Below are 14,052 nucleotides of genomic sequence, written 5' to 3' on the forward strand. Positions count from 1 at the left end.
GCTCACAGCAACCTCCAACTCCTGGGCTCAAGCGAGTCTCCTGCCTCTGCCTCCCAAGTAGCTGGGACCACAGGCACCCACCACAATGCCCGGCTATTTTTTGGTTGCAGCCATCATTGTTGTTTGGCGGGCCTGGGCTGGATTCGAACCTGCCACCTTGGGTGTACATGGCTGGTGCCTTAGAAACTTGAGCCACAGGCGCCGAGCCATATAGTCCAATATTCTAAGTCTTTATTTAGCATCCACCCAGTGACCAGAAGGAGCTGGGCAAAGGGATAGGAGGACACATAAAAGCAGAGGAAATCTCTGCTCTCTCAGAACTGACCGCTGAGTGAGGGTTAAGCCCAGAACAGCAGGTGGCAGTCAGGGAGGGCTGACTTGACTGTGCATGGTGGCAAAAAGGCCAACATCAGAAAGAAACAGTCCCAAGATGAGTGGGATTTGAAAGAAAAGATTTGGCTGTGCAGGGGAGGAGGGTTCCTATAGCCCCTTGGGCAGTGGTCCCTTAGAACACAAGGCCTTGTGGCAGCCTCTCATGATATGGGGACTTTCTTGAATCCATAGTGGCTGGCATAGCTAGGCACTCGGGAGAGGAGGTATACCCAGGTTGTTAAATGAATTAACAACTGGATGGAAGAATTCCAGGTGGGGCCAACAAAGAGCTCACCTGCCTAGAGCTGAAAATGTGTTGGGGAGAGGAAGGAAAGACTTTTACCCAGGATGTGTCCTCTGCCTGGAATGCCTTTTCCATTTCTGTGCTTCTTGGCTTCAAAACCCAACTTAAATATCACTTCCTCTCTGTAGCTTTTCCTGACCCGATGTGCAGGACTCACCCTCTGTTCTGAGGTTCCGTGAGGCTCTCTTTTGTGCTTCTGTTTGGGCACACAGAGGCATTATCAGAGTTGGCTGTTCATTGCCCATCTTCTGGCCACGTGGAGCTCCTCATGTTTGATTTCTCTCTATGCCCCCATAAAGAGGTGGCATTGGTAAGGGAAGGAGAGGAGATCTCTAGGGCTTGGTGCTGGCAGGGTCTGCACAAGGAATGTAAGGAAGGAAGGAGAACCAGGACCAAAGTCAGATTGTGAGCTGGGGAGATGAAGAGGTGGGGATTGAGTCCAATTTGTACCATCTTGGTGCGGGAAGGGCTCAGAGGGGCCCTGTCTGCATTAATAAATGGCTCCCTGTCCATCTGGCCTCTCTGCAGGAACTGGCACTAATGCTTGCTACATGGAGGAGCTCCGGAATGTGGCAGGCGTGGCTGGGGACTCAGGCCACATGTGCATTAACATGGAGTGGGGTGCCTTTGGGGATGATGGCTCACTGGGCATGCTCAGCACCCGCTTTGACGCAAGTGTAGACCAAATGTCCATCAATCCTGGCAAGCAGAGGTATGGACTGGGGTCCAGGCAATTGTGGCTGGCAGTGGCTGGTGGGGGTTTCCTGCCCTGTACACACACACATGTTCATGCAGGTTTGAGAAAATGATCAGTGGCATGTACCTGGGGGAGATTGTCCGCCATATCCTCTTACATTTAACCAGCCTTGGAGTTCTCTTCCGGGGCCAGCAGATCCAGTGCCTTCAGACCAGGGACATCTTTAAGACCAAGTTCCTCTCTGAGATTGAAAGGTGCCTGAGGCCTACGTTGACTTCCCACCGCCAAAGGAATCTTTGTCCACTATGGGGGGAATGCTGGGTGGTGGCAGCAAGCGGGTGGGTGTCTGCTCTGGAGGATAAAGTGGGAGAAGTCACAAGGGTGGGGAGAGCTAATGCAGAATCCTGCCTCCCTATACACTATTCCTTCTTGGACCCCAGCGACAGCCTGGCCCTGCGGCAGGTCCGAGCTATCCTGGAGGATCTGGGACTGCCCCTAACCTCAGATGATGCCCAGATGGTCCTAGAGGTGTGCCAGGCTGTGTCCCAGCGGGCTGCCCAGCTCTGTGGAGCAGGTGTGGCTGCTGTGGTGGAGAGGATCCGGGAGAATCGGGGCCTGGAAGAGCTGACGGTGTCTGTGGGGGTAGATGGAACCCTCTATAAGCTGCATCCCCAGTGAGTCTGGGTGCAGGAGTTGGGGAGGGAGGCGGGGCCAGATGGGGTCTGGCTGGCTTAGGCTTACCTTGGCTGCTCTCTCACAGTTTTTCCAGCCTGGTAGCTGCCACAGTGCGGGAGTTGGCCCCTCGCTGTGCAGTCACTTTCCTGCAGTCAGAGGATGGATCTGGCAAAGGTGCAGCCTTGGTCACTGCTGTTGCCTGCCGCCTTGCCCAGAAGATCCGTGTCTGAGGAAGTCTCTGCAAGTTCTCAGGACTTCTCAGCCCTAGCCTTGCTGGAGCAGGGTGTGAGCCCACTTGTTCCCCAGGCAAGCCCAGTCACTCAGGACTCCCAGGACAGCCCATGTGTGAATACTCTGTGGCTATCTGGCTTTACCCCCTGGCTTTCCCTGAAAGAAGGAGCACTCAGGTTAGCAATATATATATATAATTTATTTACATTCACGTCCGATAAAATCCCTACGTGCCCCGGCGGCCGGGCAAGGCTGTGTACATAAGGCCAAGTGTAAGTGCGTGAATGCACTTAAGACAGAGTCAGGACACGAGCTTCACATGACAGGCCCTGCACAGGGGCACCAGCCAGCCTCAGGAACGGGCATGCCACAGCACACACACTCGCCATTGTACAGCCCAAGACTCCCATTGCATATTCACACGCCCCGCCGGGCAGGGCACCTCGAGGATAGGGGAAGAGGGGAAGGTCAGGAAGGAGCCATTGGGTGTCCCTGGGTGGGTGGGAGAGGGCAGCATGTGAGAGGCAGATGTGCACCGACACCGGGCGTGAGAGACGTGAGCAGCCTCCAGGTGTACAGCATGAGATGTGTATGTGGTAGTGGTGGGGTGTCTGCATGACCCGGAAGGGGGATGCATGTGAGATGAGCACACGAGACATGTATGGGCGTATGCTCGTGTGGTGGTCATGTGCCTGAATCCAGGGGCCACCCCCTGTCCGGCTGTGGCCCTTGGCCCTGCAGACTTGGAGCCAGGCCCCTCAGATGTGCCCTACCCAGCAGGCACAAAAATGTTTGCATAAGGTCCACCTCAGGCAAGAGCTCTGGGGCCCATGTCCTAAGCCCAGTGTGTGCATGCATGCCTGTGTGTATGCGGGGCCCTGGTGGGGGCAGGAGGAGAGGTAGCATCACACACACATACACACATACAGATGGGCTGGGCCTGGCCCAGGCTCCAGGCACTGTCTGCCCTGGGCGCTGGAGCAGAGTGTGAACAGGTGGCACTGCCAGCCTGGTCAGGCAGGCCATGGAGGGGTGGGTGTTGGGCAGGGTCTGAAGGACCAGTGTTAAGGGACAACTTCAGCCGGATGGGGCCTGTCCAAGCAGCTCTTCCCAGTTTGGGGGAAGGGCCCCTGTCTGGCTTCTGCCTGTCCCTGGCGGGTGCCAAAGCTGGTGAGAGTGTAGGCGTTTGGCCTGGCTGGCCTCAGCACTCGGCTTCTGACACTGTGAAGAGGCCAGCATCGGGCTGGCCCAGTCCGGCCACAGCTGCAGCCAGCTGGCTGAGGTTGCCGTTGGGGAAGTGCCGAGCCTCCCACAGGTTGAGGATCATGGCCGTAGGGCTGGGCTTGGAGGCAAAGAAGCTGAGATGGCTGTGGAGGGGAGGGGTAGTCCATCAGCAGCCTGGCCTCACCACAATTACCGCCTCCTATCCCCAGGCCCACCCCAGGGAGGGCCTCCCCCACCCAGACTTACTGACTGTCTCAGCTGCTAGTGGATGAGGCACAGGCCCCGTGGGCTTCCTGTCCACCCTACTCCCTACCAGCTCAGGACTATATGTGGCCTTCGCAGTACCTTGGTTCATTTCCTACATACCTGTCCAGGTGGAGTTTCTGGGCCAGAGTCCGCCAGTCAGCACCCCGGCTACAGGGTGGGTCCAGGCTGGAAATGATCTTCTGCCGAATGAGGAAGGGGATCTTGAAGGCACTGGGGCCCACCAGGGCTGGGACCCCCCCTTCACTCTCCAGAGCCAACAGCTCAGCAAACCTTGTGTCCTAGGGTGAGAAGGGTGAAGGTAACTGTTAGAACTTGCCCACTGCCACCTCCTGCTAGGGAAGCTCTCAGACCACCCTAGAGCATGGAGGAGGTATGGGGACTGGCACTTCCTGGGCACCCCCATGTGCCAAGACCCCACCCAGTGGGGCCCAGAGGTGCAGTGACCTGCCCCAACTACACAGCCAGTGAGCAGAGGACCCTTCTGGTCTTGTACCTCTCTCCCACCCCAAGTGACTCTGCACAACCTCTGCTAACCATTCAGCACTGGTGCTCTCCTCTTACTGCCCCTTTCATCCTCCCTTCTCAGTTCCCACTGCCAGAACTGTCCTTCCCCTCAATGCTGCCTGCCAGAGGTATTCAACCCATAGGGCCCAGGACAAAGTTCCTCCAGGGTCCTCTCCTTCCGCTCCCACATACTCTTCCCCTCCCCTCTCCAAGTCCTGTTTAAATCTGTACCTCCCTCCCTACAAGAATGGAGGAAGTAGGCTTGGGGACAGGTGGGAGGGTAGGGCATTTCTGAGGGGTCACTGGTGGGAGTACGTCATGGTAGTGCTTCAGCCCCTGCCATCCACCTTAGTGATGTTGAAGTTGATGTTGAAGCTCTGCCCATCACCTTCCACCTGCCACACCCACACCTTGCAGGCCAGGTCACTAGTGCTGGGGCTGACACGCTCCAGGGTAAAGGTGCAGTGCAGGTACTGCTGTGTGCCATTCCAGATGTGATAGAAGGGGATCTCCTGGGGGGGTGGAGAGGAGGCATCAGGTGTGCCCAGCTCCTGGCACCTCAAGCACTGGCTGTGGGTCTGGCCCTCACCTGGTAACTGACAAGGAGCTTGCTCTTCCATAGGGAGCTGGGCACATCGTGGATGGACAGGCGCAGGTTGTGATAACTGTCCTTGAAGTGCAGGATGCGAGGTTCCTGGATCAGCTGTCCCCCCAGCTGCTTCTCCAGCTGCACCACCTCCTGCAGTGTGCCAGGTGGTCAGCCTGGGTCCCTCCCCACTACCCCCAGGCAGGAGGGCCTCCATGCCAGGTGGGGGCTGTCAGCCCACAGGGCCAGGTGCAGCCTCCCCATTGCAGGTGTAAGGGGTGGATGGTACCTTGAGTGCATCATGGGTATCATGCAGGCAGTAGACTCGGATGTTATACTCGAGGGAGGTGCAGGCCAGAGGGGCAAACAGAAGCAGCTTGAGGCGCTTGGCTGCGGCCACACTGAGGGCCTCTCCCACCAGGGCGAAGCGGCCCAGCTGCTCGGTGAAGACATAGCAGGCACCAGCCTCCAGCTGGCAATAGTAGAGGTGGGAGGGTGCCTCCTCACCCAGGTGCAGCACGTCCTGTGGGTGGGCCCAGTGGGTTGGTTCTGCTCAGCCTTGGAGCCCATGGGCCACTGCAGCTCTGAGAAGTGGCCAGAGACTGGGGAGGGGGTGGGTTGGCTCAGGGCCACCCAGCTGCTGAGGGCCAGGGCAGACCCACAATCCCTCTGAAGCCAGGGTTTGGGGACTGCTCCCTGCTCACCTCCCAGCTGCCTTCGCATGACTGCTTTTTGAGGCGCAGGCTCCAGCTCTCAGGGCTGGGCTCCCCACAATGGTCCATGGCGAGGATGACAGGCCGGGTGAGCAGGACTCCAGGTGGCCCACAGCTAACGATGGGACTCAACAGGGTCTGACAGCCGGCTAGGGGCAACCTCAAGTGGGGAAATACAGGTAGGGAGGGAAAGGTGTCAGTGGTCTGTCCCTAGAAATGAGAGTGGGGCTGGGCAGATGGCAGGGCAGCAGTACCCCAGGTCAAGGGCTGCAAGGCCAGGTGGGGTTTAGGAGTGACTCTTCCCCTGCCAGCCCAGACCAGGCCCAATAATAAGTGGGCAAAGGGCACCCTGAGACTAAAGGCAGCAGGCAGGCCCTCCCAGCCCCAGTGGCAGGGCCCACATCCACACCTCACATCTTCTGGCTTGTGCAGAGTGAGGTAGATCTCGTAGATCTTCCCTCGGGGTATGGCATCTGGGGGAATGAGAAGGCTGATTCCTGTAACAGAGCAGGAGGGCTGGGGCTTACCTGCTGTAAAGGCACCTGACACCCCACCAGGCAGCCCCTCATAAGCCTCCCTGTGAAGACTGGTGTCAGTGTGGCCTGAGGACGTAAGGACAGCTGTGCTATTTAGCCACCCTCACAGGCGTTAACACTGAATCAGGGTAACCCCAAGAACAGCTTAAGGAATCCAGGTGGGAAAGGCATGCCTAGTTAGAACAGGCACAGAACACTCTGGAACAAGGTATCAGGTATTGCTGTACCTATCTCCTCTGTCACCTGAGAGGCACTAGGTGGGACCAGGACATTTCCTCCTTAAAACCTTTCCTACCTCCAGGATGAAGTCCAGCTCCTTGGCCTGGCATTCAAGGGCCTTTGCCTCTGGCCCCTAATACCTTTCTGGCAATATCTTCAGCCCAGCTTAACCCTGCTACATACTCAGGGCTTCTGGAACCATAGCCTGAGCCCCATTGTTTTCCTGTCCTGTTTGAGCTCCTCCCGTCTCCATTGGCCCTGGCCACCTTTGGGGACTGCCCATTCCCTGCCACTATCATTGTCCCTGCAGGTGGGGCTGGGTCTTGCAGCCCTCCTGGGCCTGGAAGCCACTGTACAGACACCCTCCTGACTGGCTGATTCCATCTCTGCCCCAGCACTTTGCAGGAGCAGTATCAGTGTCTGCTGAGAGGGAAGTGAGTGGGGGTGGTGGGGCAGGCCATGGCAAGGACAGGGGCTGAGAAGTCACTCCAGGGGTGGTGAGCCGTGGCCCTGCCCCCCAGACAGGGAGTCCTTACATCAGGGGCCCTCCCAGCCCAGGACAGAGACAATGGGAGAAATGTCATGACTTCATCCCCCCAAAGCCCAAAAGTAAATATATATTCTCCAGAGTGGGTAACTGAGGTGGGCTGGGCTAGAACATCACTATCTCACAGGAAACTTAAGCCAGGAGAGGGAAGCTGTCAATTGCAGATTTATAGCTACTGCTCCCTTCACCAGCTTGCGCTGCCCCTGGGTATGAACTGCTAGCACTGGTGATAGTCCCAGGCATCCTCACACACATGCTTTCTATGAGGGAAGTACATGAACTCATGTACTCATTCTACAAATGTTGCCAGCACTCAGGAAGGAGAGCAAAAAGGACGGATCCTATTCTCATGAAGCGCTCAGCCCAGTGGGAGGACAAGAAAACTACAGTAGAGGATGGAGGAGAAGCAGCAGCTAGCCTACCATGTCCGGCGGATGAAGGACCAAGGGCCACCAAGGTGCCATTGGGCACCACTGTTTGCCACCTCTTTGTAAGAGTGGACAGATGCTGGCATCCAAATAGACCCATGAGGAGGTCATCATCACCCCCTGTACAGGGGGGCCAGGAGGTGCAGAAAGCAAGAGCTGTCAGGCTAAGACCCAAAGGACAAGTTGCAGCTAAGCCAGTGGGAGGGGCTGTGAGTGCAAATGGCAGTGGTGTGTATGGGGGGCTGAGGGTCCATGGTGGCTGCCAAGTACAGAAGTGCAGCAGTTGGCCAACAGGGGGCGGGTCCTGTTTGCCTTGTCATGTGGGCTTTGCAGGGGGCAGCAGGGAGCCCTGAAAGGGGTTCAAGGAGAAGAGAGACATTATCAACTCTGGCATCATTCAGTGACAGTATAGAGCCAGGAGAAGAGAGACATTATCAACTCTGGCATCATTCAGTGACAGTATAGAGCCAGGAACCAGTATGGTAACCGGGGCCAGAAGAGGGGAGCAGGTCATGGCAAGAGTAGGAGGCAGGAGCTATTGAGGAGGGAGAACATGCAAAACTTGCTGTGTGACTGAAGCCAGTGAGGGGACAAGTGAGAGCAGGTCAAGGTGACCCCCAGCTTCTGGCTTGAGCAATGAGACGGTACAGTCCATAAGCTGGGGAAAGCCTGGCTCTGGAGGAGGGTGGGAGACAATTCTGTTTTAGGAACCAGGAATCCAAGGTGTTGTGAGACATCCAGATGGAGCTGCCCAGGAGGCAGCTGGGTGTACAGCTCTGTTGCCCGGGAGAACCACGGGGTGGGGACAGAGGAGTGGGAGTGTATCTGCACAGACTCAGTGATTAAAGCCACAGAGTGGGCGAGATTGCTTCAGGAGAAGGGCACCAGGAGGCAGCTTGGAGGAAAATCTACGTTTAGGGAATAGGTCCCAGAAACAGCTGGAGAGGTGTAAGAAAATCACAGGCACATGAGCCATCTAAGCTCAGGGAATGGAGGATTTCAGGGTGGGAGTGGCCAGCTACAGCAGAGGTGGCAACAACTTCTTGCAAGATGTCCACAGGAAGGATCTGTGGATTCTCCAACAAGGTTATCTCAGGGACCTGAGAGTTTCTGTGGAGTGGTGGATGGAAGCAGTGGGGTTTCCAAGAGGCCCTCTGCTCAGGCCTGCACTATTCAGTATTTGTCCTCTGATGTCTCTCCACTCATCTATGAGCTCCGTGAGGCCAGTCTTGCCCTACCTCTGGGCTGGGCCCAGCATAGAGCCTAGCACATACAAATAGTCTGTGGAAATGAGAGGACAGTACTCATGTGCCCACAGGCAGCAGCAGAGAGAATGCTCTGGCCAGGGTCCCAGTGCCAGCCATGACTGGATTCTTACCAAACTCTATCCCCTTTCATTGCTGGTCAGGCTTGGCCACTCAGAGAGGCTGGAGGACACTCTGGGCTGTCCTATCCTCCACTACGAGGGAAAACAGAAGCTAATATTGCCTCTCAGGGCTCCCTAGGGTATGTGGGGGGTCCTTCCTACCTGTATTAGGGATCATCAGCCGGCCCCCGAGGAAGTTGAAGGTCCCATAGGCCATGTTGCTGGTGCCTCGGGGGAGGGAACGGAAGTAGTTCTGGGTGGAGAGGCGGGAGACAAAGTCCTCGGCCTCCGAGGTGGGCGAGCTATGGTGCAGTGTGTGGCGGCCACCACCAAGTGGACTAAGCAGGTGCCCATTGGTAAGCTGGAACTTGGGGCTGGGCCCATCCTGCCGGGGACACAGACTGCCCTGGTAGGTGGTGGTGGTGGTGCTGAGGTCTGGCTGAATGGTGAGCAGATGAGGATTATCTGCAGGATAAAGACAGACTTAGGGAGTGGCCTGGAGAGCTTCCTTGTCCTGGCGGCCCTTGTTGTGGATTTTTGCACCGAGTACAGGGGCAGGGGCTCCTTACCCACTTTGCTGGGCTTGATGCTGACAGGCTGGAAGCCTGAGGTGAGAATGGATGAGTCGGCCACATCGGAATCCAGCCCCTCCTTCTTCCGGCAATACACGAGGATGAGAACTAGAAGCAGCAGGACAAGGCACACAGCCACAGCGATGAGGCCCACGTAGAGGGCCACGTCCTCGGGGCCAGATGCAGCTGCAGGAGACAGTGTAGCCTTGAGAGAGGCAGGGGTGTAGGAGGCTAGGGAGGAGAGGTCAATGGTCTGTACCCCAGGAGGATGAGTCTCTACTCCTAGGGCACTGGCACCAGCTGGCTATAGACGCTTGAGGCAGGAAGCATGCCATCAGCACCTGTGCACCCCAGCCCTACATTTGCACTATTTTGTTGTGTGGCTCTGAGAAAATCACCTCACTCCCAGGCTTGAGATTGCTGAGGCTGCTGCCAGCAAACCAGGAAGGAAAAGCTACTTTCCACAGCCCGGTGGCTATGCTGAGCGTACTACCTGCTCCTCTGCGGACTGGGACATCTGGGGCTGGGGCAAACTCTTGGGATCCCCTGAGGTAAGGGATCTGCTTCCTGCAAGCTTCCAGGTCAGTCCCTCCGCCAGGAGCCACAATTTAGCAACTGGCTGGCCCTTTTCCTTGTCAGCCTCCCTCAGGCCTGGGGCAGGACAGGGAGGGAGTGATTGACTATCTGACTATCTATTGATTTTAGAAGGGTTTTGCATAATGGAAGAAATGTCCATCAGAAAAGAATTGACAGAGATAATTAGGTTTTTAATTGAAAGAATGAGGGAGGGTGTGTTCTCGAGAAAAAAAAATCCCAACAGAGATCTTTAATTGTTAGTTATGGCCTTGTAATTAACAGGCCTCACAAGCTGGGTGTCCCCATAGGACTTATGTGTGCACTTGGGAATGGGAAGGATATAAAGCTATGGGGAGGTGTTGGGGTTGTGCAAGTATCTGGAGGTATGGGAGGTGGTGGGGCATACCAGCACTTGTGCAGGTGTGTTAGGGATGAGGGAGATCCCTGAGTGGCCTGAGCCTGGAGAAAGTACAGCCTGTAGCAGGGGAATTGTTAGTGAAGAGAAATAGGAAAATGCAGTTGGTTAAGCTAAAGTAGGAATAGTTTAAAATTAAATGACAACAGAATGACTGCATGGGCCATTACCTCCCCAAGGGCAGGGCAGGGTCAGTCCTGGAAAAGAGAAGAGGGCCCTGGGGTGGAGGACTCACTGTGCACACAAAGGTCGCTGGTACAGTTGCGGGTGTCCAGGTCAGCACCCTGGCACTCCTCACCCCCGTTGCGGGGTGCTGGATCAGAGCACTCGCGGCTCCGCCAGTGGGTGCAGTCGAGCCCACAGGCTGACCACTTGCTCCACGAGCTCCAGCTGCCATCCACTAGACAAGAGACATATAGGCAGAGAGAGACAGCATAGTTAGCCTGTGGAGCCTGCCCTGGCCCAGGGGACAGGGCGTGTGGCCCTGTTGGTTGCCCAGACCAGGCAGGGTGAGCTGGCTTGGACCTGAGTTAGGCCCACCGATGCACACCCTCTGGTGTCCAACTGGCCTTGATGACGCATGCTAATGACAGGGAGCCGTGGATGACGCCTGGGGCTGCTTGGCTTTCCTCACACCAGGGAGGCCATCTCTGTCCCTGGAGCAGTGAGGGCTCTTAGTCACACATTGATCCTTCTGATTTCTGCAGCCCCAGGCTGAGCCTTAGTCCCTGTCCTCAGGCTGTGCCTCAGACTCTGTGACTTAAGACTGTTGTGGCCCCACGCCTGGACACAGACCTAGCCCTGACTCCAACCAAACACCGCACCCTGATTCCTGCCTCAGACTGAGCTTGGCCCCGTGTGGCGGGCAGGTGGGATGGAGCCATGGGGGGGCAGGCTGGTGGGCACGATGGAGCCAGGGCACGGAGATGGCGTGGTGAGAAACGATGCGGGAGGCAGCAGCCGCTGGTACCTGGGCACAGGGTGGCGCAGGCTGTTTTCTGGACATTCTGCCCCTCACAGAAGGCGCCCCCGTTGAGAGGCGCCGGGTTGGTGCAGCTTCGGCTCCGTTTCTGCCAGCCGCGCCCACAGCTGGCGCTGCAGACGGACCACTCGGTCCACGTCGACCACCCACCGTTCACTGGCCGGACAGAGAAGGACTGGGGTCAGGGAGCGGGGGCATCCTCAGCCACACTGGCCCAGGGGACAGGGAGTGAAGGCAGAGGAGCTATGAGCTGGACATGGTAGGTGGTGGTTGAGCTGGGAGAGAAACCCTGAGGGAGGCTGAGTTCATCCTGCTGGCCCCTGGGGAGCTGGGGCAGCCAGGCCAGACTGCAGTTCACAGGCTCCTGCAGCCCAGACCCCAGCCTCTCACAGGGTCACTCCCACACCCACCCTGCCTGCTGCTGGTGGGGCCTGAAACTGCTTGGCATCTACTTCCCACCTTGGAGACTCGGGAGCAGGGAGTGGTCTGTCACCTGTCCTAGGCGTCCCACCTGTCCCCTCATCTCCTTCTGCACAGTACCCCCTGCCCACAGAAGACCACCAACCTGTCCCACCTCTTTGCCCAGATGTGTTCCCAGGCTCCCAACAGCCATGGTGAACCCTGTGCTTGTCCTTCCCAGTCAGGCCATGGTCTGTTCCATCAGGCCCTGGCCCCATGGCCTCTTTCCACCCCACCAGCCACACATCACTGCCAATAGCATCTCAGTGCCTCTCCCCATGACCAGAGTGCCCTCCACCCTGCTCGTGCCCGGGGCCCACCATAAACGATGACAGCAGCAGAGGAGCTGCGGCGACGTGCCACGATGTTCTTGGCCACGCAGGTGTAGTTGGCTGTGTCAGCCAGGCGGGCCTGTCGCACCACCAGGCTGTGCTCCCGTGTGATGTACACATTGGGGTCCAGAGATGGGTCCACTAGGTCCTCATTCCGGAGCCACTCCACCTGGGGAGGGAGCATGCCATTGTACTGCCAGCCCATTTGGCCCCGCCCAAAGTGAGGAGTGGTCCGTGAAGGGAGGACCCTGGAGGCTGGGCAGGCAGGACCTGAGATGTGGGAGCCCTGTCCACCTGTGGAGTGGGTCCTAAAACTCCCCCTCACCTCAGCTGGGGGTATGCCCTCTGGTGGGCGGCAGGGTAGTATGATGCCTTGTTCCAGAGACACTTCCTTGGCCAGTGGCTCCTGCTCAAAGTTCTTGCGCAAATCTGGAAGAGGAATGAGACTGTCCTTCTACCTCAGCACCTCACACCAGCTCAGCCTGGCCAGCTCTGCAGGGGGCATGGCCCCTGGCACTAAAGGAAGTGACAAGTGCCCAGGGGACAGGGGGTAGCTGGGTTGTGTCCACAGGCACTTCCTCTATCCATCTAGGCAGGGCTATGAGGTCTTCTGACCAGACCCCTCTTACAGAAAGCCTGCTCCCCCCACCCATTATGACACCCTCGGCTGCCCACCCCATTTGGGCCCCAGCCTGTACTCACAGGCGATTCGGATATAGGCCTTCTGACTCTTGGTAGTGCCCGAGGAGCTCCATGCCACACACTGGCACCAGTATTCCTCCAGCCCAAACACCTTCTCCACCTGCTGCCTTGAGACATTGATGCGGACTTCCATGGCTGGCAGTCCTGGGGATGGGAGGGGTGGGTAGCCAGGGCCCCAGGGCCCCTCTGAGCCTCCCTAATGTCTGGGATCCCTGCACCACCCTTGGCCACTCTCTCTAAGCTTGGCAGACCAGTGGACTTTGGGAACAACCTTCAGCCTGGAGAGAATTCTGACGCAGCCAAAGGGGGCATGCAATTTCTATCTCCCAAAGGCTGGGAGTGGGGTTTTGTAGAATTCTCATTAATTAGACTTGGTTGCTGGAGACCTGATTCCCTGGAGTCATTACAGAAATATCCCTAAAGTGGCTGCTAACAGCGCTTTGGGCCACAAGATTTGGCTTCCAAAGACTCCAGACAGAACGGGGGGTGGGTGGGTAGACTGAGCTTCTGAGGGCCTATGTGGGTAAAGAAGGGCGAGGAAGGCTCTGGTCCACCTCTCTGGAGGGTTAGTAGGTAGATCCTGACTTATGATAATATAATAAGTCATTAACAATATAATTACAGTGATTATGTATTATGATAATAGACCTTGGGAACATAGTAAGGGTTTCCCACACAGCAGGCTGTTATCTTACTCTTTTCCCTCTTTTGGGCAGTGTTGTAACCACTTGTGCATAAAGAGAGAGGCAACCAGGGCTGTCTGAATCTAAAATGTGCCTGCAGTTCTGTGGTCACTCTGGGATGGGTTGGGGGTGCCCATCTGTTAGGGAGAAACTTTGAAAGGGGAGGTGACCAGTGACTAGGGATCTTGGATTTGCTCTGCCCAAATTGGGTGGGCTGGGGGACTCCTCCCCAGGATGGACATAGTCTCCTGCCTTGTGCCAATTCCAGCCCCAGAGACCTGGGTGTGTAGAGGGTGTGCTAGAGGTCTGGACCCCTCTGACAGCCAGAAGCAGGATACCAACCCTCCTCCCACCCTGGGAGTGAGAAAAGACTGTTTGTTTCCCATTTCTCCTCCTCCTGACCCCAATTTCCCTCAGGTCACTGGCTTATCAGAAAGAGAGAGAGAGAGAGGCTGCTGCCAACGTGTTTCCATTGTTAACAGCAAAATTCAATTAGGGCTGCATTGCGGGAGGACCAGGGAGCCCAGTTGGGCAGGCTGGGAGGCTATTTTCCATCTTAATTTCTCTAACATGTCTTTTCCTGACCCCTTCCCAGACCCTTCTCACAAGTCTCTGGGTTCTCACACTAGGTCCCCAGGTTTTTCTTTTTTTCTTTTTTTTTT

General features: G+C 56.8%; 2 protein-coding genes across 2 annotated transcripts in view; one reads left to right on the plus strand and one right to left on the minus strand.

Annotated features, from left to right (window-relative positions):
* The window catches only part of HK3 (hexokinase 3), an 18,813-nt gene extending 16,327 nt beyond the window's left edge, over positions 1-2,486 (plus strand). The window contains exons 16-19 of the mRNA XM_003781903.3: positions 1,205-1,388; positions 1,472-1,627; positions 1,814-2,047; positions 2,134-2,486. Of these exons, the coding sequence (XP_003781951.1) occupies positions 1,205-1,388; positions 1,472-1,627; positions 1,814-2,047; positions 2,134-2,278 (719 nt within the window). The 3' untranslated portion in view covers positions 2,279-2,486. The remainder of the gene's footprint in view (positions 1-1,204; positions 1,389-1,471; positions 1,628-1,813; positions 2,048-2,133) is intronic.
* UNC5A (unc-5 netrin receptor A) overlaps positions 2,457-14,052 on the minus strand; it is a 62,168-nt gene continuing 50,572 nt past the window's right edge. Inside the window, exons 3-16 of the mRNA XM_023515106.1 lie at positions 12,708-12,851; positions 12,331-12,434; positions 11,994-12,174; positions 11,203-11,370; positions 10,468-10,632; positions 9,239-9,427; positions 8,832-9,134; positions 5,983-6,070; positions 5,565-5,733; positions 5,150-5,383; positions 4,864-5,013; positions 4,622-4,786; positions 3,870-4,048; positions 2,457-3,646 (exon numbers count right to left, since the gene is read on the minus strand). Coding sequence (XP_023370874.1) covers positions 3,481-3,646; positions 3,870-4,048; positions 4,622-4,786; positions 4,864-5,013; positions 5,150-5,383; positions 5,565-5,733; positions 5,983-6,070; positions 8,832-9,134; positions 9,239-9,427; positions 10,468-10,632; positions 11,203-11,370; positions 11,994-12,174; positions 12,331-12,434; positions 12,708-12,851 — 2,405 coding nt within the window. The 3' untranslated portion in view covers positions 2,457-3,480. The remainder of the gene's footprint in view (positions 3,647-3,869; positions 4,049-4,621; positions 4,787-4,863; positions 5,014-5,149; positions 5,384-5,564; positions 5,734-5,982; positions 6,071-8,831; positions 9,135-9,238; positions 9,428-10,467; positions 10,633-11,202; positions 11,371-11,993; positions 12,175-12,330; positions 12,435-12,707; positions 12,852-14,052) is intronic.

The sequence above is a fragment of the Otolemur garnettii genome, unplaced genomic scaffold (assembly GCF_000181295.1).
Source record: "Otolemur garnettii isolate 467f Iridium unplaced genomic scaffold, OtoGar3 scaffold00003, whole genome shotgun sequence".
NCBI classification, from domain to species: Eukaryota; Metazoa; Chordata; class Mammalia; order Primates; family Galagidae; genus Otolemur; species Otolemur garnettii.